Source organism: Mustela nivalis (assembly GCF_964662115.1).
Source record: "Mustela nivalis genome assembly, chromosome: 7".
NCBI classification, from domain to species: Eukaryota; Metazoa; Chordata; class Mammalia; order Carnivora; family Mustelidae; genus Mustela; species Mustela nivalis.
This window is the reverse complement of record NC_139026.1, coordinates 130,531,875-130,557,648: the sequence shown is the minus strand read 5'-3', so window position 1 is coordinate 130,557,648 and position 25,774 is coordinate 130,531,875. Positions and strand designations below refer to the sequence as shown.

Genomic DNA, 25,774 nt, shown 5'->3' with positions numbered 1-25,774 from the left:
ACTGAATTTTGGTTTGATTCCATTTTTGTCAGAAAACCCATTCTGTATCATCTCAATTCATTTAAATTTGTTGAGGTGTTTCATGCTCCAAGATAGGTTCTAGCTTAGTATATATCTCATGGGCATTTGAAGAGAATGTGTATTCTGCTGTTGTTTAATGAAGTATTGTTATAGCCTCCAAGTCCCCAAGACTCTGTTCTTTTTCCCCCCCTCTGTTTTTCAGATTAGACAATTTCTATCATTCTTTCTTCAAGTTAACTGATTACTTTCTCTGTTGCATTTTTCTGCTGAGTTCTCAGTCATTAAATTTTTAATTTTAGTTACCACATTTTCAGTTCTGATATTTCCATTTGGTTTTTCTGTATGTCTTCTGTGTCTTTGCTATTGATTTTTAATTTCTTCACTTATTTTGAGAATGTTCATTACTATCAAACCATTTTTATATGGCTACTATAAAATCCTAGTCAAATACTTTGGATCTCTTTTTCATCTTGTTGATTATCTTTTTCATCCAAATTGAGGTATTCTCAGTTCTTGGTATGATGAGGGACTTCCCAGGTGTCCTGAGATTGAGCCCTGAGTCGGAGTCAATGTGGGGCTTTCCTGCTCAGTGGGAGCCTGTGTCCCCTCTCCCTCTGACTCCCCCTTCCCGCTTATGCTCATGCTCTCTCTCTCTCACAAATAAATGAAATCTTAAAAAAAAAAAATTGGGGGGGGGGGCGCCTGGGTGGCTCAGTGGGTTAAGCCGCTGCCTTCGGCTCAGGTTGTGATCTCAGGGTCCTGGGATCGAGTCCCGCATCAGGCTCTCTGCTCAGCAGGAAGCCTGCTTCCTCCTCTCTCTCTGCCTGCCTCTCTGCCTACTTGTGATCTCTCTCTGTCAAATAAATAAATAAAATCTTAAAAAAAAATTGGGCATTTGGGGTATTATGTTATAATACTCTGAATATTATTTAATATTGGGGTATTATAATACTCTGAATATACTCTATCTTAGCTAATGTTCTCTGACAATGCTCTAGCTGAACTGAAAAGGGGGAAAGTTGCTGCCCTATTACACTGTTACACTCAGGAAGTCCACGGCCTGTTTTACAGCTGAGGGAGAGGGTGCTTGTGAATCTTCTTAGGGCTGGGCAAGTGTGGGTGTTCTTGCTTACAAATAGGCCACACTGATAACACCCAACAGACATCCCCTCGCTGGGATAGGCAAGAATGCCCACTTAGAGTTCCCCGCCGGGCCTCTGCTGATGCTGTGGAGGGTTGGTCTCTTTACTCCTGGGCAGTTGTAAAAGCACTGAAAGCCTCAAGGCTTTCTCTGAAGCCACCGTGGCAGGGAGGGGAGGGATGCCTCATTATCTCTGGGTAGACATGAAGTCTAGTTTTCCCATTAGCCTACGTTAGCCCTACCCCATCCCTGACTTTACAGGGTAAGGGGACTCTTATTATCTCTCAGCAGGAAAGTCTTTTCCATGTCCTGGTAAGGGAGCTTGGGGGGTATTATTACAGTCTCACAGTGGCAGAAGTCTAGGCTTCTTGTTAGCCTTCACTGGCAAGAAAAGGTTGGCCACAATTTTGTCCCTTATTTGCGTGAAGTATAAATCCGTTACTACCTAAGCTTGTCTTACTATGCAAGGAAACTGAGGGCGCTCACCACCTCGGTGTTCGTCGTGTCCGCCATACCTAGCTGGCCTGTCTTCTCTTCAAAAATCAGTCTTCCTGTGCTTGTTTTATACATAATGTTTAGGGGTTTTCCATTTTGTTAGGGGGAGGAGTATGAAAAAGTACTTTTACCCCATTTTTTTAGAATTGGAAGTTTTGAATTACTTTTTTAACGTGATTTTTTAAATCCTTCTTTACAAAAGCATCAAACACTTGCAATTGTGATACAGTACCCCAGAATTAAATATAAACAACTACATTTACTTATTTGCTTCTTTATAACTGATTCTCTGTAAGGAGGTAAAATTACTCCTGAAGAGGTGGCTTCTAGCTTATGTACATTTTTTTCAAGCAGTACTTTAGTGTTCAAAATAAAGAAATTTAGAGAAGCTAAGTAATATGACATACTTCATAAGCAGTCAGTTCTATGACTTGTTCCCCTTTTAGGAAAAATATTTCGAAAAACAAAAGCCTGGTCTATAACTTGAGCTCATATGGTACTCTGGTGACACCATCCTAGTTTCTCGATAGTTTTATATTAGAATCACCAGTCATTTAAGTTACCAATTGTCTAATATAGTATTAGGGACTCTTTTTTTTTTAAAAGATTTTATTTATTTATTTGACAGACAAAGATCACAAGTAGGCAGAGAGAGAGGAAGGGGGAAGCAGGCTCCCTGCTGAGCAGAGAGCCCGATGTGGGGCTTGATCCCAGGACCCTGAGATCATGACCTGAGCCAAAGGCAGAGGCTTTAACCCACTGAGCCACCCAGGCACCCCAGTATTAGGGACTTTAAAAAAAAAAATCACCCATCTTAAAATCCTGAAAGTACATAAAAGTATGTAAGCAATATGAGGTAAAATATAGTAGTTAGATACCACATAATTTCTAGTTAAGGTAATCCCTTTTAAATAGAACTGTTCCCACAGTACTGTACTCTTAATGTGCGTTATTCATGGCACATACTAAATTCACAAACTTGGATGAAATGTGAGTGAATGAATAAATGATCTTACTCCTACCTTCAGAGTTTCCGTTCATCTGGCAGGCTTTTTTAATTGAAATGGAAATAAAATTCTTAGAAAATTATGCATTAATTTGTTCTTCTTTGACCTTTTCCTTTAGTTGTTTCACCTGGCCCACGTAAGCATTGTAGGACTTCTTCCTTTCTCCAAAACTCCCCTCTTTGTATTTTATGTATATTAGGATAGTAAATTTTAAATCTTGAGAATACTATGTTTTTGCACAGTTCTTTACAAGTTCTTTATATTCTAAGTACCATTCTAATCATTTTATATGCTTTAATATCATTACTCCTCATTAACAATTCATCAGATGTAGTATTACCATTATTCCCATTTTACAAAAGGACTTTAAGCAAAAGAGCTAGTAAATTGCAGAAGCTGAGTTCTAGTCCCAGATCTGTCCACAGTGAGAGCTTTTCCATTCATTCATTCATTCATTCATTAACTCATTCACTGTTTATTTAGCACCAGATGTTGTCCCAGGCACTGGGAATTCAGTAGTGAACAAAATAAGTAAGAATTTTTGCCCACATATGGGGCGCCTTGGTGGCGCAATAGGTCTGACTCTTGATTTCAGCTCAGGTCGTGATCTCTGAGTCGTGAGATCGAGCTCCTATGTAGGGCTCCACATGGACTGAGTGTGGTGTCTTTTTGAGACTTTCTCTCCCTCTTCCTTTACCTTCTCTGTCTGTCTCTCAAATAAACCTCAAAAAAATTTTTTTAAATAAAAGAATTTTGCCCATGTAGAAAGAGTCAATAGGATGAGCAGTGATAAATGCTGCAGTAAAAAGTCACAAGGAAGGGATACCTGGGTGGCTCAGTTGGGTTGGACGACTGCCTTCGGCTCAGGTCATGATCCTGGAGTTCCGGGATCGAGTCCCGCATCAGGCTCCCAGCTCCGTGGGAGTCTGCTTCTCCCTCTGACCTTCTCCTCGCTCATGCTCTTTCTCACTGTCTCTCTCTCAAATAAATAAATAAAATCTTAAAAAAAAAAAAGTCACAAGGAAGAGGGATGGAGAATAGATAAATAGATAGATGTGTGGCAGGCCTGCTGCAGGGACAAAGAAGACCTCCGTAATGAAAAGACATTTGAGAAAAAACCTGCAGGAGGTTAGGGAGTAAGCAAGACTGGTGAGGGAGTGGGTTTCAGTAGAGGCAACAGATGAAAGCTTTATGTGTTGTTGTTGTTGATTTTATTTATTTGTCAGAGAGAGAGTGTGTGTGCACAAGCAGGGGCAGTGAAAGGCAGAAGGAGAAGCAGGCTTCTGGCTGAGCAAGGAGCCTGATATGGGACTCGATCCCAGGACCCTGGGAGCATGTCATCCCAGGGTTCTGGAATTATGAACTGAGGTGAAGGCACATTTAACCAGCTGAGCCACCCAGGCATCCCGAAAGCTTTATGTTTTTGAGGAACAGCAGGAGGCTGGACAGTATTAAAATGAGGTCAGATAGATGATGAATGGGGTGAGGATGGAAGGCATAAATCACTTAGAGCCTTATACTGTAAGAACTTGGCTTTTACTCTGGAATGGCAAGTCCTAGGAAGGTTGAGCAGAGGACTGACATGATTTAATACATGTTCTAAGAAGTCTGGCTGTGAGGTTAAGAACAGACTGAAACAAGGACTTAAAACAAGGAGACCAATCAGCTGGGAGTTGTTTTAGGAATCCAGACAAGAAATGATGATGGCTTGGATCAGAGTGATAAAAGTAACAAAATGGAATTCTTATGTATTTTGAAGTTAGAGACAAGATTTCCAACTGGATTTCATACAGGATATAAGAAGAAGGGGAAATTGTTAGCTCCAAGGTTTGGAACCCCAGGAGGTTGAAGGAATGGGAACTATATTGGAAGAAGCAGATAGAAGTGAAAGGAGTTTTATCAAGAGCTTAGTTTAGCACATAGTTCTAAATATTCTCCTTAATATTAGGAGCACATTCCTGCACAAGTCAGGATTTAATTCCCGCAACTGTGCTGTGAGATAGGTAGGGCAGATATTTCGTTTTACAGGTGGAGACTTAGAGGTCAGTAATGTGAGGGAAATACTAATGTATTGACATATGACTAAAGATACAGAACCTAGTTTTTCTGACTTCTTGTTTTCTCATTTTTCTGCCACTTTTTATATTAATGACATTTCAAATCTCCTTACTATTTTGATAACTTTTCTGATATCATCTGTATTTTTATCATTCTGTATTTTAAGTATAGTGCTCAAAACTGATTAAAACTTCCTTCCTATCCTCTTCCAAGTTACATTCATTAATATCTACTGAGCTATTGTCTGAGCATTTCCGAGGAGAAATTCTCTGTGCCTGCTAGAAAAAGAAGGTAATGAGTTAAGATGTTATGACTTTGCTCAATTTGAACTCTTTTCCACTGTTTTCAAAACCATAGAGCTACAAGTGTTAATCAAGACCTAAAGAATTATCCTCAGGTTCATGGTCAAAGATCCCAAATCACTATTCAGCAAATGTGTCTTAGCATAATAAACACTTTTGCAGTGTTTGACAGGAAGTATTTGATCTCAGTAACTGACTTATTAGTTGAATTGTTTAGTGTAAGTTTCCAAATATATGAGAAGGTAGGCTACTTAGGCCAGAGTTTTTTGGTTTGTTTTTGTTTTTGTTTTTGTTGCTGGATCCAAACTCTGCATCATTTTGTTGACCAAGAGCATTAAATGGAAGGACCCCCTTAAAATGATATTTGACTCATTTCTCATTCCTTTGACAATCATGTTGAATAAATTTTTCTTTTGAGAGGAAACCATTTCTCTTCAGTCACTAGACACTTAAGGTATCAATCATGGGTTTTACTTCTTTTTCTTTTTTGATTCGTTTATTTTGGATTTTGTTGTTTGATTTTTGTTGTTGTTTGGTTGGTTGGCTAGTTTTTGTTTCTAGCCTTTGTCAGGCTTATTATTAAGAACCAATCTATCTTAAGGCCTATAACTTACTAAATTTCAATAAGACTTACTCTTCCAAGGGAGACAAACCATAAGAGACTCTTAATCTAAGGAAACAAACTGAGGGTTGCTGGAGTGGAAGGGAGTAGGTAGATGGGGTGACTGGGTGATGGGCATTGGGAGGGTATGTGTTGTAGTGAGTGCTGTGTATTGTGTAAGACTGATGAACCATAGACCTATACCCCTGAAACAAATAATACGTTACATGTTAATAAAATAAAAATAAAGACTCTTCCAGCAAAAATAGTCTTTATTTTTTTATTTAACTCAAGAATTTCCCTATAAAATTCATCATGCTGCTAAAAAAATTTCTTAGATTTGTGTTTCTTGGATGAACTATGAATAGGGATGTGTTTATAACACCAAAATTGATGATAGCTGGGTGCATACTAATTACATAGAGTTTATTGAAACTAGAAATTTGCAGGAAAGATGAGGGTAGTTAGCAAATAGAGGTCTTTTTTCCCCTTAGACATGTTTTGAAAACACATTTTCTTTTGAAAACACATTTTTTTAACATATGAAAGATGTTGCCAAGTGCAAAATGTTAGATGCTACATTCTTAGCCTTGTATTTGTAAAGTAGCAAGAAATCAGTGAATATTTATAAGCTGTGGGTTTATTGGTTTTAGAAATTATCTTTGAATATTTATGTTGTATATCTTTAAATTTTATTTTTATATTTATATCTACAACTTTGTAAAAATACATAAGTATACCTGCCTATATATTAATTTATTTTTTAGTGATATGTTCCTTCTCTTTTCCTTCATTGTCTCTATGCTTCTTCTTTTCTTTATCTCTACCCCCTATATACCTTGTAGGTGTTCATCTATATTTTTCTCCATGCTTTTATAATAATAATAAAATATATTTAGATGAATATGTATACACAAACATTTGTAGAGGTTTAAAGAGGCATTATTTTGTTTTGCAAATAGAGAATCTTACATGCTTTACTCCATCTTTTATTACTCAAACTCATAAAAATCTCTGTTAAGTCAATTGGTATAGCTCTACTTCAATATCTTTTGATTAAAATTTAATATTCCCTAGTATAGATGCATTCAGTCATTTCTCTTATTAATATACATTTACTAAGTTAACAGTTTTGTATCTCTATGAATAACAAATAACATACAGACATACATATATAACCATGTACTTATATACAATTATATTTTAATGCTTTTAAATAGGGAATTGCTGGAGAAAAAAAAATTTTTTTTATTTTAACAGGTTCTCTTAGATCACTTTCCAAAAAGTCTGCAATATAATTCACATTTACACCACCAATGTAGAGATCGCCCTTTCCCCGCCAACAGTACCTTTTCTTAAGAAATTTTTTAAAAAATTCTGCCCATATGGGGGCGCCTGGGTGGCTCAGTGGGTTAAAGCCTCTGCCTTCAGCTCAGGTCATGATCTCGGGGTCCTGGGATCGAGCCCCGCATGGGGCTTTCTGCTCAGCGGGGAGCCTGCTTCCTCCTCTCTCTCTGCCTGCCTCTCCACCTACTTGTGATCTCTTTCAAATAAATAAATAAAATCTTATAAAAAAAATTTCTGCCCATATGATAGGTATAAAATTGTATCATGTTATTGATTCAAACTGCATTTCTTTAATCTTTAGAGGTTAAAGATAAACCTTTAGAGATAAAGATAAACCTTTAGAGGGTGTATCTTGTTTTTTGGCCATTTGGATTTGTTCTTTTGTGACTTTGCCCATTTTTTCTGTTGGGTGCTTATCCCCTCGTCAATTTATAGTATCTCCTTATATGTTCTGTATATCAGTCATCTGTTTGTACTTTGAATCGTACATATTCCTTTCAAATGTATTCTTTCTCTCTTGATTTGTTTATTCTGTCCTTTACCATTTCTATAGCATCTATATTTCTGTTTTAGTTAAGATTTCCTCATCCTTTAAATAGTACCTGTAGTTTTTAAGATTTATTTTTGTAAGATGTTTATTGTTTGGGTTTTTAAAGTCAAGTCTCTTATCTAACTGAAATCTATTTTTGTGTATTGTGTAAGATGATGGCCAGCTACCTTCAAATGCGTATTCAGTTGTGCCAGCATTTAAGCCTTTTTTCACTCAATTAAAATGTTTATGGATTCTCTGTTCTAGGAATTTATCCATTTCTATGACAATATTATATTAATTTTATTACAGCAGCATTAGACAATATGCAAATACACAATGGTGAAGATATGATTATAAGAAATTTGACTATGGAATTTGACTATAGCAATTAAGATTTAAATTGCTTCTCAATATGGACTCTAATCAAAAGGGCTTTAATGAAGAGTCCAGTTAAGAGCTCTATTGATAACTGCCTCTGATGCCATCAGATTAAATTTTGCATTTCTTAAAATATTGAAAAGATGAATGTATATACTATTTATCAAGAGCCACTTTTGAGGGGCACCTGGGTGGCTCATTTGGTTAAGCAGCTGCCTTTGGCTCGGGTCATGATTCCAGGGTTCTGGAATCGAGCCCCGCATCGGGCTCCCTGCTAAGCAGAGAGCCTGTTTCTCTCCCTCCCTCTGCCTGCAACTGTGTTTACTTGTGTTCTATCTCTCTCTCTCTCTGTCAAATAAACAAATAAAAATCTTTAAAAAAAAAAAAGCCACTTTTACACCAAGTGGTATGTTAGGGTTACATTATTTTCCACATAGCAACTTTAGAAGATTAGGTTTAGCTTTCTTTTACAGATGAGAAAATAGACACTTGTTCTAAGAGTTAAGTTACTTGCCCAATATTATGTCACTATTGTGACCAGGCTTTTTTCTTTGTGACAGTATGAAATGTTTCATAAAAAGTACTTTGAAAACTAAAGGTATATACAAATTGACGTGGTGGTTATATCATGATCATCCTCTCATCATTAGTATCTCTGAGTTTTATTTAAAAACAATGCAGTAGCTAAAGCACAATAAAACAGCTAGCTATTTATAGCAAAGCAATTATAATTTTTTTTAACCCCTTTCACCCATTTCTCCCATTCCCCTCACCCACCTCAGACAACCACCAATCTGTTCTCTGTATCTGTGAGCTGGGTTTTTTGTGGGGGTTGGTTTTGTTTTGTTTTTTGTTTGGTTTTGTTAAGATTCCCCATATAGGAGAGATCATATGGTATTTGTCTCTCCATATCCGACTTATTTCACATAGTATAATCCCCTTGTGGTCCATCCATACTGTTGCAAATGACAAGATTTCATTCCTTTTTATGGCTAAATTATATTCCATTGTATATAACTCTGTTTTAATGAAAGAACAGTATGTACATGTTTTTTCAAGGTACGGTGTATGAGTAGACTGTTAAAAATTCTTTTCTTTCTTAACAAATCTCATAATTGATTCTCTTAAACATTTTAGAACAGAAGAAAGTTAAAGTAAAAAAGCCAAAACCTGAATTTCCTGTATATACACCTTTAGAAAGTGCATATATTCAGTCTTATGATCATGGAACTTCTATAGAAGAAATTGAGGAACAAATGGATGATTGGCTGGAAAACAGAAACAAAACACAGAAAAAGCAGGTAAATAAACTTTTAAAAATTTATTTTAATTGAATAAAATAGAGAAAAGTACAGAAAATATAAATACACAGCTCAGTGAATTGTCATAAGGTAAACCAAGTTAACTATTGCCAAGATCAAGAAGATCTAGAACATTGCCATTGGCCAGAAGCCTCCCTCATTCTTCCTCCTGGTCTCTACCTTCTTTTTCTTCCACAAAGATAAAACTGTCCTGACTTCTAACATCATAGATTAGTTTTACCTGCTGTTTGAAGTTTCTAAATGGAATCATCCTGTTTTAGTCCATTCAGGCTGCTATAACAAAAATATAATAGATTGGGTGGCTTAAACAACAAACATTTATTTCTCACAGTTCTGAAGACTGGGAAGTCCAAGATCAAGACGCCGGCAGATTCGGTGTCTGGTGAGGGCACTCTTCCTAATTCATAGACAGCAGTCTTCTCGCTGTGTCCTCACATGGCAGAAGAGGTGAGAGAGCTCTCTGGGGTCTCTTTTATAAATGCACTAATCCCATTCATGAGGGCTCCACCCTCATGATCTAATCATCTCCCAAAGGCCCTACCTCCTAATATCATCACATTGGGGGTTAGGATTTCAACATATGATTTTGGGGGAACACAAACATTCAGTCCATAACACATTCCATGTGTACTCTTTTACATCTACTTTCCTCCATTTGGTATTATATTTGTAAGATTTGTCCATTGTTGTGTGTAGCAGTAGGTTGTTCATTTTCATTAATGTGTCATAGTCCATTTAGAAATACAGAATTTTCTGTTGAAAACTGTGCTTTTTCCAGTTTTTGGCTACAATAAATAATTTTCATGTGAACGTTGCTGTACTTTAGTATGCATATGTGTAAATTTCTATTTTGAAGTTAAGTTGCAGTAAAGCTCAACTTTACTTCTAAACAGTTTTTTAAAATGTTTTTTATCAATTTATACTTCAGCAGCAGGATATGAAAATTCCAGTAACTCTACATTCTTGCCAAGACTTGGTCAAGTCTTTTATATTTTAACCATTCTGGTAGGTATATAGTGATATCTAATTATGGTTTAATTTGCATATTCTTTGACCAATAAGATGGAATGAAGAATTTTTCTTATGTTTATTGGACCCTAATAATTTCCTATGTGAAGTCTTTTCAAGTATTTTTTTTTAATTGGGTTGCGTGTGTTTTCTCATACTGATTTGTGAAGAGTTCTTTATATATTTCATAAATGGATCTTCTACACATATTTTATCCAACTCTGGCTTGCCCTTTCACTCTCTTAATAGTATATTTTGATTACTAAAGTTATTAATTTTAATCATCATGCTTTTCCTTTCCTTTCCATATTTGATGTTTTTTGTGTTGTGTTTAAGAAATCTTTTCTTACCTCAAAGTCATAAAAATTCTACAAACTTTAATGTTCTGTTTTTCACATTAAATCAATAGTCTGAAATTTATTTTTGTGTTTAGGGTGAAGTAATACTTAAGTATAAATTTTTTTCAAAAGTTTTCCAAACCAGTTGGCTCACTTAATGAAAATACTGCCTCTTACAGCTCTACAAATACCATCTTCATTTAAAACAAGTGTTCATAACTGTGTGGGTCTGTTTTCAGGCTTTCTACTTTGTTTCTCTTAGTCTTGTGCCAATACCTTACATCACAATTTGCTGTAGCTTTATAATAAGAACGTGGTGCAATAACTCTTCAGCTCATTTTTTCCTTCTGTAAGATTACCACTTTATGTTTTCATATAAATTTTCAAAGTAGCTTGTCGTTTTCCACAAATTACTCAGCTGAAGTACTCAATTTAGAGTATATTGAATATATGTAGGTCAGTTTTGGAAGAATTGATACCAATACAGCATTGATTCTAAAAACCATGAATAAATCTAAAATATTTTTTGATACTGTGTTACAACTTTTTGCGTGCAAATATTGCATATTTTTTCCTTGGATTTATTCCTGGGTATTTAGTGTTTTTAGATGACACCATAAATGATATTGCTTCTAAATTTCACTTTCTATTTGGTATATACAAATATAATTGATTTTTCTATAATTGCCTTATATCCAGCCACCTTGCTAAGCTTATTTTTCAGTTCTATTTATCTGTATATTATACATTTCTTTTGTACTAATTAGGATCTCTAATACATGTAGAATAGAAGTGATTATACCAAGTATCCTTGTTTCATTTTCAATCTCAAAAACTTACAGCATTGAAAGTTTGTATTTCATCATTGAAATTACTTCTTAAAATTGTATTATTTCATTATTAAATATGATGTATGTTGCCAGCTTTTTATAGAATTTTTTTAAAGATTTTATTATTTATTTGACAGACAGAGATCACAAGTAGGCAGAGAGGCAGGCAGAGAGAGAGAGAGAGAGAGAGAGAGAGGAGGAAGCAGGCTCCCTGCTGAGCAGAGAGCCCGACGTGGGGCTCGATCCCAGGACCCTGGGATCATGACCTGAGCCAAAGGCAAAAGGAGGCCCTAACCCACTGAGCCACCCAGGCGCCCCTACAATTTTTTTATTGAGATATATTTCACATAACAAAATTCACCATTTAAAATCACATACATTTTAGTGGTTTTAGTCTTTTCACTATGTTGTGCAACTACCTAATTTGAGAACATTTTCATCACACCAAAAAAAGTAAAATAACCCTCTATCTGTTAGCAGTAAGTTCCAATTCTCAACCTCTGCTTCTATGACAACCACTGATCTACTTTCCGTCCCTGTGGATTTACCTATTATAGACATTTCATGTAATTACAATCATGCAATATGTTTTCAGGGTTCATCCATGCTGTAGCATTTAACAGTGATGTTGGTGCAGTTTTTATTTCTTTATTCCTTTGTATGGGACATATTGTCTTTTTTTCCTTTGCTGGCCTTGTAATTTTTGTTGCTTTTATTGAAGACCAGATATTGTGAATATTATAACTTGGCAACTCTAGAAACCAGATTCTCTCTCCTTTCTAGGTTTTGTTCTTATTTGGTCTAATTGTAGTTGTTTGTTTAGTACTTTTTTTAACTCATTTTATGAAGTCTATATTTTTTGTCATGTGTGGCCACTGAAATCTCTGTTTCATTAGCTTAAATGTCTAGAGCCCAAAATTCTTACAGTCCATGCAAAGTTTATGTGTAGGTATTGGAGATGCCTTCCATATTCAACCTTGGTTATGGAAGGCTGTAAACCAACCCTGCCTTTGCCTTTACTTTGTGTTTCCAAAGACACTCAAGGTCATCAGTTAGTGAGAACTTTGTCATTTTCATGTCTTCTTTGAGCATTCTCACAGCACTGAGCATGCACATAGACTTCTAGATTCCCCGGGATGTCAGAGCATCCCATTCCTCAGCTTTCCTCCCAAGCTTTTTAGTTAATCTGTTGTTTTCCCAACTATTTTCTGTCACCTTGGTCAGCAATGGCTAAGATATTAGCCTGTAAAAGTTTTCAGCAAATGCCTGTAGGGAAGCAGCCTTAGAATTAGGCCAGTTTTGAAATAGGGAAAATAAAGACAAGCTTTTTGAACCCGTATTCCAGGGAACCACCAGACAGGTTAGGACAAATACTCATCATTCTTTGCAGATTAGCTCATTCTGCACCTGCCATGATTAGAAATCAGTTATTATTTTCAGAGGCAGTGATGAGCTATAGAATAGAAGATAGGACTGGGGTCCGTTAAAGTGCCACAAAGTTTGTTGTGCTTTTTTTAAATTGAAGTATAATTGACATACAATGTAATATTAGTTTCAAGTGTACAACATACTGACTCAACATTTGTGTACATTACTCTATACTGTGCCCAGTAAGTCACCATCTGTCACCATACAACATTGTTACGGTATTATGGACTACATTCCTTTGCTGTACTTTTATCTCTGTGACTTAATTATTTTATAACTTAAGTTTGTACCTCTTAATCTCCTTCATCTATTTTGCCCATCTCCCAACATCCCTTCCTTCTGGCAACCCCCAGTTTGTTTTCTGTATTTAAGAGTCTGTTTGTTTGTTTTGGTTTTTAGATTACACGTATAAGTGAAATCATATGGTATTGTTTTTCTCTGTCTGACTTATTTCACTAAGCATAATTCCCTTTAAGGCCATTCCTGTTCTCACAAATGGCAAGATCTCTATCTTTTTTATGGTTAAGTAATATTTCATTGTATGCATGTTTGTGTGTATTGTGTGTGTGAGTATTGTGTGTCTATCTATAAATGGACACATAGCCATATCTTTGCTATTGTAAATAATGCTGCAGTAAACTGAGAGTGCATACATATATCTTTGAATTAGTATTTTTATTTCTTTTGATAGTATGGACATTTTAACAATATTAATCCTTCCAATCCATGACATAATTTATCTTTACGTTTGTGTCATTTTCAGTTTCTTTTGTGAATGTCTTATATTTTTCACAGTACAAGTCTTTTTCAGGACTATGTTGAGTAAAAGAAGTGAGAGTAGATACCGTCATCCATGTTAAAGGAGGCACTTTCAGTTTTTCACTTTTGCGTATGATGTTACCTATGGTTTTGTCCTACTTGATTGTGGTAAATGATTTTTTTAATGTATTGTTGAATTTGGTGCGATAATGTATATTGAGGATTTTAGCATCTATGTTCATCAGAGATATTGCCTTGTAGTTCTCTTTCTTTGTAGTGTCTTTGTCTGGTTTTGATGTTGCCCATTCATAGAATGAATTTGGAACTTTTCCTTCCCTTCTATTTTTTGGAAAGTCTGAGAAGAACAGTAAACTCTTCTTTAAATGTTTGTTAAAATTCACCTGTGAAGCCATCTGGTCCTGGACTTTTGTTTACTGGGAGTTTTTTTTTTTTTTTATTACTGATTCAGTTTCATTGCTGGTAATCCATCTGTTCAAATTTTCTATTAATTCATGATTCAATTTTGGAAGAGTCTGTGTTTCTAGGAATTTATCTATTTCTTCTATGTTGTCCAATTTGTTGGCATATGATTTTGCATAATATTCTTTATAATTCTTTGTATTTCTGTGGTGTCAGTTGTTATTTATTTTCCTTTATTTCTGATTCTACTTATTTGAGTCCCATCTTTATTTCTGATGAGTCTGACTAAAATTCTATCAATTTTGTTTATCTTTTCAAAAAACCAGCTTTTGGTTTCATTGAGCTTTTCTATTGTTGGGGGCGGGGATTGGTTCTATCTTCTGTTTCATTTAGCTGCTCCAGTCTTTATTATTTCTTTCCTTGTTCTAGCTTTGACTTTTGTTGGTTCTTTTTTTCTCCTTCCTATACCTATAGGGTTAAACTGTTTGAGATTTTTCTTGTTTCTTTCTTTATTAAGTATTTCACTTTAATTCCAGTATAGTTAATATACAGTGTTATATTAGTTTCAGGGATACAATATAGTGATTCAACAATTCTATACATTACTCAGTGTTCATCATGATAGGTGTACTCTTTAATGCCTATCACCTGTTTTACCCATTCCTCCCTCTACCTTCCCTCTGGTAACCGTTAGTTTGTTCTCTATAGAGTCTGTCTCTTGGTTTGTCTCTCTTTTTGCTTCCGTTGCTCCTTTGTTTTTCTTAAATTCTCCATGTGAGTGAAGGGATTTTTCTTGTTTCTTGAGGTAGGCAGGTATTACTATAAACTTCTTCTTTGGAACTTTTTTAACTGTATCTCAAAGATTTAGAACCATTGTAGTTTTGTTTTCATTTGTCTCCATATATTTTTTAATATTGTCTTTGATTTTTTCATTGACAAATCGATTATTTAGTAGCATGTTTTTCCCATCTCCACACATTTGTGTTTTTTCCAGTTTTTTTTTTTTCCTGTAACTGATTTCTAGTTTTATACTGTTGTGGTCAGAAAAAGTAATAGTAGGAAGCCTGGATGACTCAGTCAGTTGAGCACCCAGATTTTGATTTGGGCTCAGGTCATGATCTCAGGGATGTGAAATTGAGCTCTGCACTGGGTTCCACACTCAGCATGGAGTCTGCTTGAGATTCTCTCTCTCCCTCCTCCACCCTACTCATGCACACACACACTCCTTCAAATAAATAAATAAATCTTTAAAAAAAAAAGAATGGATAATTGATATGATTTCAGTCTAAAACTTATTGAGATTTATGGTTAATATATGATCTATCTGGGAAAATGTTTCATGTGTACTTGAAAAGTATGTGTATTCTTCTGTTTGGGATGGAATGTTCTGTACGTATGTTAAGTCTGTCTGTTTTAATGTGTTATTCAAAGCCACTGTTTCCTTCTGTTGATTTTCTGTCTGAATGATGTATCCATTGGTGTAAGTAGAGTGTTAACTATTATTGTATTACTACTATTATTGCATTACTATCAATTTCTCCTTTTATGTTTGTTAATATTTGTTTTAGGTATTTAGGTGCTCATAGGTAGGGTGAATCCTCTTACTGGATTGATTCTTTTATCATTATTTAGTGCAATTCTTTGTCTCTTACTGCCGTCTTTGTTTTAAAGTCTATTTTGTTTGATACAAGTATTGCTGCCCCAGGTTTTTTCTCATTTCCATTTGCATGGTCCCTTCACTTTCAATCTGTGTGTGTCTTTAAGTCTGAAGTGAGTCTCTTGTAGACAGCATGTAGTTGATTTTTGTTTTTTTAATCCTTTCAGTCATTCCTAGGTCTTACTGGAATATTTAGTCCATTTACATTTAAAGTAATTATTTATAAGTCCTTCTCTGTTCCTTTCTTCTTCTTTAGCTCTCTTCCTTTCGATTTGATAACTTTCTTTAGCATTATAATTGGATTCTTTTCCTTTACTTTGTGTATCTGTTATGAGTTTTTTATTTCTGTTTACCATTGGATTCATATATAATATCTTATATGTATTACAATGTATGTTAAATTGATGGTATCTTAAGTTTGGACATGTTCACTAAATTTTTATACCCCCTTCCACATTTTATGTATCAATGTCCTATTTTACATATTTTTGTGTATCCCTTGATTAGTTTTTGTAGATACAGTTGATTTATTGGTTTTGCATTTTAACCTCCACATTGGCTTTATAAATTATTGATCTATTATCTTTACTATATTTACTATTACTATTGGTATTGCTGTATGCTATTACTATATTTGTATATAAATTATATAGTATATTTGTATATAGTATATATATATTTGTATATACTATATATACAAATATACTATATAATTTATATACAAATATACTATATACAAATATACTATATTTGCTATTAATATTGCTATATGCTATTACTAATATTACTACATTACTATATTTGCTTTTACCTGTGAATTTTTTTCCTTTCATAATTTTGTTCTAGTTTTGGCCTTTTCTTTCCATTTAAAGAATTCCCTTTAACATTTCTTTAAAGGTTTTTTTAGTGGTGATGAACTTTAACTTCTGTTTGGGAAACTATCTTTCCTTCTATTGTGAATGATAACCTGGCAAGGTAGAGTATTCTTGGTTGTAGGTTTTCTAATTTTCAACACTTTGACTATATCATACCACTTTCCTATGGCCTGCAAAATTTCTACTGAAAAATTAGTTGATAGTCTTATAGATTTGGTTTATTTTGTGTTTTGTTTTGTTTTGTTTTGTTTTGTGTGTAACTCTTCTCTCTTACTGCTTTTTAAATTCCCTCTTTAGTATTACTCTTTGCCATTTTCATTATATGTCTTGGTGTGGACCTTCTTGGGTTCATTTTGCTATGGGGTTTGTGCTTTCCAGACCTAGACATCTGTTGCCTTCCCAGATTAGGGAATTTTTCAGTTATTATTTCTGTCAGTATGTTTTCTGTCCTCTGTTCTTTCTCCTCTCCTGGGATCCTTATAATATGAATGTTATTCTGCTTAATGATATTGCAGAGTTCCCTTAAGCTATTTTTATTATTCTTTTTTCCTTTTTCCTGCTCATCTTTTTTGCTTTCTATTACCTTGACTTCCAAATCAATGATCCATTCTATATTCTCTAATCTTTTTTTCTGGAGAGGGGGATGGGGGAGGGACTGACTGAGAAGGACTCAAACAGATTCCACACCCAGTGGGGAGCCTGATAAGGGGCTTGATCTCATAATCCTGAGATCATGACCTGAGCCAGAATCAAGAGTCAGATGCTTAACCAACTGAACGACCCAGGTATCCTCTAATCTGTTGTTGATTCTCTCTAGTGAGTTTCTTTATTTATTGAATTCTTCAGCTCTGACTGGTTCTTTTTAGTATTTTCTGTCTCTTTGTCAAAGTTCTAACTGAGTACATCCACTCTTTAATCAAGTCCAGTGAGTATCTTTATGTACATTACATTAAATTCTATATTAGAAAGTTTGCTTTTCTTATCAAGAATGAACTGATTTTGGGGCACCTAAGTGGCTAACCCTCTGACTCTTGATTTCTTTTCAGGTCAAGATCTCGGGGTCCTGAGATCAAGTTCCACATTGGGCTCTGTGCTCAGTGGGCAGTCTGGTTGAGATTCTCTCCCTCTTTCTCTCTCAAATAAATAATGTCTTTCTTTCTTTCTTTCTTTCTTTCTTTCTTTATTTATTTATTTATTTTAAGGATCAGCTGTTTTTCTTGAAATGGTCCTGCAAGGTTTTGGCTAATTTCCAGAGTTCAGAAAAAGTTGATTCTTAATAGTTTTACCCACTTTTTCTTGCTTTTATGGAGAGACAGAATTTGGAGTTCCTTATTCTGCCATTTTCATTGACAAAATTCTAAGTTTTATAAAAATCAAGTATATTCTCTTCCAAGTTTTGCTAAGATTCTTTAAAAATGAATATTATCAAATATTATCTTTAAAAATGAATATTATCAAATGTTATCAAATACCTTTTTCTGTGATTAAGGTGGTCATGTGATTTTCTTACCTTTGTTAATGAGATGATTTATATTGATTGATTTTCTAATATTAAAGTACCTTCCTTTCCTAGAATAAGCCCATTTTATTGTTTTGATTTGACAGTACTTTGTTTAGGATTTTTGTTTTTATGTTTAAAAGAGAGATATTAGCCATATGAGAAAGAGTGACTTTTCTTCTATCGTTGCTAGGTTTGATGTTAATCATGCTGGACTTATAAATATGAAATGCTTCTTCTTTTTTTAAACTTTCTATTTGAAATAATTTCAGATTCATGGGAAATTGTATAGGCAGTAGAGAGTTCTTATTTACCTTTCATCCATTTTCCCCTAATGGTTATGTATTCTGTACCTACATTTTAATACCAAAACCAGGAAATTGACATTAGTGTGTGTTTACGTAAGTTTACTTATATGCCTTTTATCACATATATAGATTTATATGTATATAAAGATATAAAACTATTCAAGATACAGAACACAAAGGTAACTCTCATTCTTTATATCACACCCAGCCCCTCTGATTTTTGGATTTAAAATATTTAACTACATTTCTCTTGGGTACCAAGAAGTGGAGTTGCCAGGTCATCTGGTAGTTCTAAGTTTAACATTTAGAGGAACTACCAAACTGTTTTCCAGAGCGGCTGCACCATAGTATATTCCTACCAGCAATATATGAAAGATGCAGTTATTTTCATACTCACCAGCATTTGGTGTTTTCACTATTTTTTTTAACTATACTAATGTGTAGTGATATCTCATCATGATTTTTTTTTTAAAGATTTTATTTATTTATTTGACAGAGAGAAATCACAAGTAGATGGAGAGGCAGGCAGAGAGAGAGAGAGGGAAGCAGGCTCTCTGCTCAGCAGAGAGCCCGATGCGGGACTCGATCCCAGGACTCTGAGATCATGACCTGAGCCGAAGGCAGCGGCTTAACCCACTGAGCCACCCAGGCGCCCTCTCATCATGATTTTAATGATGTTTTCCTTAATGATTTTTTTATGTTGAACATCTTTTTGCTCATTTGTTGTCTGTATATCCTCTTAGAGTGAAATCTTAATGTGTTTTGCCTATTTTCTAATTCTTTTGGTTGCTTTTTTGTAATTAAAGTTTGAAAGTTCATTATATATTCTTAATATATGTCCTTTATCAGAAATCTGGTTAGAAATATTTTCTCCTAGTCTGTAACTTTTCTTCTCATCTTCTTAACAGTATCTTTGGCAGAGCAAAATGAATTCTGTTAATTTTTAAAAATGAGAAAAAAAAAGAAATTGAAAAAAAAAGTTTTTAATTTGGATAAAGTCTAGTTTATTATTTTTGTCCTTTTATTTGTTGTGCTTTGGTGTCATGCTCGAAAACTTTTTACCATGCCATTTTTTCCAAAGAGCTTTCTCTTGGATTTTATTCTAAAAGTTTTTTATTGCTGTGGTTTACATTAAATATACGATCCACTTTTTAATATTTGGTATGAAATTTAGGCAAAGGTTCTTTTTTCATTTTTAATGTTTAATACAGTCACTTCACCATTTGTTTAAAAGAATATTCTTTGTTCTTTATTTTTATTTCCTGGAAGGGCTGCGTATAATTGGAATTATTCCTCCCATAAATATTTAGAAGAAATCACTCATAAAGCCAAATGGGGATCTCACAGGGATGATTTTTGAGATCCAGTTTCTTTAATACTTACATAATCATTCAGGTTCATATTTCTTGTTTTATCAGCTTAAGGTATATTTTTCCCTAGAATTTGTCAATTTGTTTAAATTATGAAATTTATCACATTAAGTTTGTTTATTTACTGTTTATAGCAGCGCTGTCCAACTCAACTCTTTGCAATTATATGTTCAATGTCTATGCTGTTCAGGGTGGTATATGGCTTTTGAGCACTTGAAATTTTGCTGGTGGGACTAAGAAACTGGATTTCATTATTAATTTCATTAATTCCATTATTAATTTCATTAAAATTATAAATAACTTTTATTTAATAGCTTCACTACAGTATTAGCACACATCTGTATGGTCTATAATAATTTTCTCCTTTTCTTTGCTCATATTAGGTATTTGTGTGTCCTTGGTGTCTTTCTTTAATTATTCTTTTCAGTTATTAAGTTAATAGTCTTTTCAAATACCATCTTCTTTTTTTTTTTAAGATTTTATTTATTTATTTGACAGAGATCACAAGTAGGCAGAGAGAGAAACAGAGAGAGAGGGGGAAGCAGGCTCCCCGCTGAGCAGAGAGCCCAATGTGGGGCTCTATCCCAGGACCCTGGGATCATGACTTGAGCCAAAGACAGAGGCTTTAACCCACTGAGCCACCCAGGAGCCCCCCATCTTCGCTTTTTATGTCCCTATATTTTATGCCTATCTTCTGTGTCACGATTATTGCTCTTTTATTATTTCTTTCATTCTTTGATTTTTTTATTATTACCTAACCTCTAAAGACGGAAAGTTAACATATTGATTTCCAATCTTTCTTATAATATATGCATTAAAGGCTATAAATGTCCCTCAGAGGTGGCTTTAGGTAGAAAGCCACAGTTTTAATATTTTGTATTTTCAGTTATCATTCAGTTAAAAATATTTCTAACTCTCATTGTGATTGCTTTGTTGAACTATGGACTCTTTAGGAATATATTTCCTCATTTACAAACATATGAAAATGTTCTAGTTATCATTATGTTATTAATTTCCTGCTTAATTGCTTTGTGATGAGAAAAGATTCCAATTTCAGTCCTTTGTGTTGAGACTTGCTTTATGGACTACCTGTAGTCAGTTATTATAAATACTCAGTAAAACCAGTAAATCTAGAAAGATTTGTGTAGTTGTGGATAAGTATTCTATATATGTTAGTTAATGTTTTTAATTATGTTTTTAAATGATTTGATCATTATTGGGTTTTATTATGCTTGCTTAGCCAATGATAGTGAGAAATGTGCTGAAATCTTCAAATGAGATTGTTCATTTGTCAGTTTTTCCTTACAGCTCTGTCAAATTTTGCTTTATATATATTGAAGCTATTGTTGCCTTTGAATTTTGAATAATTATATCTTCTTGATAAATCCACCCTTTTACCATATGAGGTATTTCAGCTTGTCTCTAGTAATGCTTTTTTAATTATCAAATTTTCCTTGTCTAATATTAATATAGCTATACTAGCTTTTTCTGCTTTATGTTTGCAAGGTACATATTTTTTCCATCCTGTTACACTTTTGTTTCCTTATATATTAGATATGCCCCTTATTTTTAAAAATTATTTATTTATTTAAGTAATCTCTATACCCAATATGAGGCTCAAACTCACTACCCCAAGCTCAGGAGTCACAAGCTCCTCGTGTTGAGCCAGCCAGGCTTCCCATGCCCCCTATTATTGTGAAATTTAAAAAATCTAGCCTAACATCTTTGAAGCATTTATTCCATTTTTTATTTAATAAAATCACTGAACTCTTGGAGTTTAAATCTGTGATCTTACTATTTGTTTTTTATATGTCCTTCCTAGTTTATGTTCTTTTTCTCTCTCAAATCTTGACTTCAGGATTGTTGGACTAATTTTTAGTATTCCATTTGCCCTCCATATTCTAAGTTCTTTTTCCTCCTATTTTCTTTTGTGTTGGTTGATAATTTTTTACATTCTGTCCTTTTTAACAGCTTTATTATTGATATGCAAATGACATAAACTGCACATATTTAAAGTGTTCCATTTCATCCTTTTTATGATATATATTTACCTGTGAAGCCATCATCAGAATTAAGATATTTAACAGATCTATCACCCCAAAAGTTTTATTCATGCCCCTTGATAATCTGTCATTCCCAACCCTACATCTGTCTCCTGGCAACCTGTCTCTACTTTCTCTTACTGTAAATTGGTTTGCATAATCTAACACGCATATGGAAGCATATGGTATGTACTTTATTTTGTCTGACTTCTTTCTGTAAGCATAATGTTTAGATTTAACCACGTTTCTTTGTGTTTCAATGGTTTGTCCTTTTTAGTGCTGAATATTCTATTACATTGATATGCTACAGTTGGGACTTTTTTTAAATCTCTTCAGTTGATGGACATTTGAGTTGTTTCTAGTTTATGCCATTATAAATAAACCTGTGATGGGGCACCTGGGTGGCTCAGTCACTTGAGCATCCGACTCTTGATTTTGGATCAGGTCATGATCTCAGGGTTGTGAGATGGCACTATGTCTGACTCTGTCCTGGGCTCTACACCTAGCTTAGCATTCTCTCTATCCCTCTTCTTCTGCTCCTCTCCCCCACATGCACAGGTACACTTTCTCTGAAAACAAACAAACAAACCTGCTGTGAAGAATCTTGTATAAGTCTTTATGTGGACATATGCTTATATTTCTCTTCCGTATATGCCTTTGGTAGAATGACTGGAATATGAGATGAGGGTCTATTTAAATATTTAAGAAGCTGCCAAACTGTTCAGCAGAATGGCTATTCAACTTTATTTTCCTTCAGGAAATGTGTGAGTTGCAGTTGTTCCACATCCTCGCCAAACCTTGCTATCATCATTCTTTTTCATTTTAGTCCTCTACAGTCTCATGGTGATTTAATTTGCAGTTCCCAAATGACTATTAATGCTGAGCGCCTTTTCATGGATTTATTTTCCATTCACATACCTTTTTTTGTGAAGTGGCTGTTCAAATCAGTCACCCATGTTTGTCATATTATTGAGTTTGAATTTCTTTAAATATTTTGGCAACAAGTCCCATGTCACCTATATGTTCTGCCAGTATTTTCTGCGAGTTCATGACTTGCTTTTATTTTAGTAATGGTGTCTTTTGAAAAGCAAACATTTTTAATTCAGATTTTCAGTTTATCCAATCTTTTTCCTTTATACTAACTTGCTTTTATGAACTAATTTACAAATTTTTATCAAACCCAAAGTCTCTAAGAGCTTCTCTAATGTTTCCATCCAGGAATTCTATAGCTCTAGCATTTGTATTTAGGTCTACAATCCTTTTTAAGTTAATTTTTGATATTGTGTAGGGTAAGGGTTCAGTTTCATACTTTTTCTTAATGTGTGGTAGCACCATTTGTTAAAATGTTATCCTTTCCCCATTGGACCTTCATTGGAAATCAGTTCTGTTGGCCTTTCTATTCTGTTATATTAAATTGTATGTCTGTATTTACAGCAGTATAGTTTCATCTTGATTACATTACAAGTCTTGAGATCAAATATTGTAAATCCTCCAACTTTTGTTCTTTTTTTCAAAATTGTATTGGCTTTTCTAGTTTCTTTTACATTTCTATAAAATTTAAATCAAGTTGTCACTCTGTACCAAAAAAATCTGAACTTTTTATTAGAATTGCATTAAATCTGTAGGTCAATTTGGGGAGAAATTACATCTTAGCAATAGTGAATCCGTTGATCTGTGAACATAGAATATCTCTCATTTTATTAAAGTATTTGCTAATTTCTCTTGGAACATCTTTTGTCAAATTTATACCTAAGCATTTCATACTAACAATATCAATATTTATACCAACAGTATTTCAGATATTGTTGATACTCTTCTTTTTTTTTATTATTATTTTTTTTTATAATTTATTTATTTGAGAGAGAGAGAGTGAGAGAGAGAGAGAGCATGAGAGGGGAGAAGGTCAGAGGGAGAAGCAGACTCCCCATGGAGCTGGGAGTCCGATGTGGGACTCAATCCTGGGACTCTGAGACCATGACCTGAGCCGAAGGCAGTCGCCTAACCAACTGAGCCACCCAGGTGCCCCTGTTGATATTCTTCTAAATTGACTTTAATTTCAATTTCTGATGGTCTTTATGAGTATATAGAAATATAGTAGATTTTTATATATTGATTGACCTTTTATCCTGAAATTTTGCTAAATTCACTTATTTCTTAGTATTTATTTATTTATTTATTTTTATGCACTCCTTGTTATTTTTCTACATAGATGATTATGTTGTCTACAAATAAGATGGTTATGCTTCTTCCTTTCTGACATTGAGGCCTTAAAATCTTCTTTGTTGCCTTTTTGGTTGGATAGAACCTCCAGTTTTAAATGATGAGAGAAGATACCATTTTTAAGAATGGTGTTAGCTCTAGGCTTTTAACAAGTGCTCATCATTAAAATGAGGAATGAGGAATGTCCCTTTTATTTCTAGTTTTTTGATAGTTAATTATAAATAGATGTTAGATTTTGTCAGAAACTTTTTCTGCATCAAATAGGATAGTGAAAATATCTTTTCTCTTTTGTGTGGTAATACAGTGAATTTTACTGATTTTTTTAAAAAATGTTAAACCAGCCTTATATTACAGGAATAAACCCCAATTTGTCTAAGTATTATTATTTTTATGTATTGTGGATATGTACAAGAATTTTTTTTTTTTTTTTAAGTAGGCTCCATGCCCAGGATGGAGCCCAATTTGGTGAATGCATGACATTGAATTGAAGACATGAGCTGAAATCAAGATTATTATAACCAACTAAACCACCCAGCCACTCCTCTTATGAGAATATTTAAAAATTATGACTATGTTCATGAGGGCTATTGGCCTATAATTTTTTTCTTTTCAGTGTTCCAGAATTCATATTTATGCACCAGCCTCAGTGCTCCATGCAATACGTGCCCTCCATAATACCCACCACCAGGCTCACCAACCCCCCAGCCTTCCTCTCCTCCTAAACCCTCAGTTTGTTTCTCAGAGTCCTAATGTTGTTTTATTTTAATATTTGTGTCTGCTTTTCATATCAGGTATATTAACCTAATAGAATGCACTGGGAGCTGTTCTTTTCCTGTTCTTTTTTTTTACAAGAATTTATGTTGATTTCATCTCTCCTTTTTTACATGAGCCAGTAGTTTGTGTCTTTGAAGGGATTTGACCATTCCCCCTGTTATTGAGTGTACTGGCATAAGTTGTTTGTCATATTCCTTGATTATCATTTTAATATCTCTAGTAGTGGATGAGAGACGATATCTCGAGTGATGTCTTTTGTTTCTAATTTGTGTCCTCTGTTTTATTTCTGTTCAGGGTCCTCAAAAGTACATGCATTTTACTGATTTTCTTTAAAACTCACCTTTCAAGTTTTACTGATTTTCTTTGTTGTTTTTCACTTTTCTATTTCATTGATTTCTATTCTTTAATTTCTTTTTCCTGTCTCCTAATTATTTTGGTTTTGTTCTTTTTATAGTTTCTTGAGGTGGAAGCTTAGGTCACTGATTTGAGAACTTTCTTCTTTTCTAAGTGTTATTGCTATAAATTTCTTCTGAACACTATTTAATTTAAATGTAATTTTATATCTTATTAAATTTTGGCTGTATCCCACAAATTTAGATTTCATGTTTCATTTTTAATTCAGTTCAAAATAGTCTGATTTCTTTTTTTATTTCATTTGTGACTCATATTTAGTTACCGTGTTGATGAGTATTTTCCAAAGATCCTTCTGTTACTGCCTTCTTTTCGTATATAGTTTTATCTTTTTTTTTTTTTTTAAGATTTTATTTATTTATTTGACAGAGAGAGATCACAAGCAGGCAGAGAGAGAGGAGGAAGCAGGCTCCCTGCTGAGCAGAGAGCCCGATGCGGGGCTCGATTCCAGGACTCTGAGATCATGACCTGAGCCGAAGGCAGCGGCTTAACCCACTGAGCCACCCAGGCGCCACCTATATAGTTTTATCTTAATTTAAGTATTACAGTTTTTAAAATCTTGGGTGAGCATTTAATTCATTTATATTTAGTATTATTATTGACATTTGGGGATTTAAATTTATTATCTCAGT

The 25,774-nt window shown here is 34.1% G+C and overlaps 1 protein-coding gene across 1 annotated transcript in view; it reads left to right on the top strand.

Moving 5' to 3' along the window:
• Nucleotides 1-25,774, top strand: part of DNAJC1 (DnaJ heat shock protein family (Hsp40) member C1) — a 226,204-nt gene that overhangs the window by 100,800 nt on the left and 99,630 nt on the right. Inside the window, exon 8 of the mRNA XM_082742134.1 lies at nucleotides 9,020-9,183. Coding sequence (XP_082598260.1) covers nucleotides 9,020-9,183 — 164 coding nt within the window. The remainder of the gene's footprint in view (nucleotides 1-9,019; nucleotides 9,184-25,774) is intronic.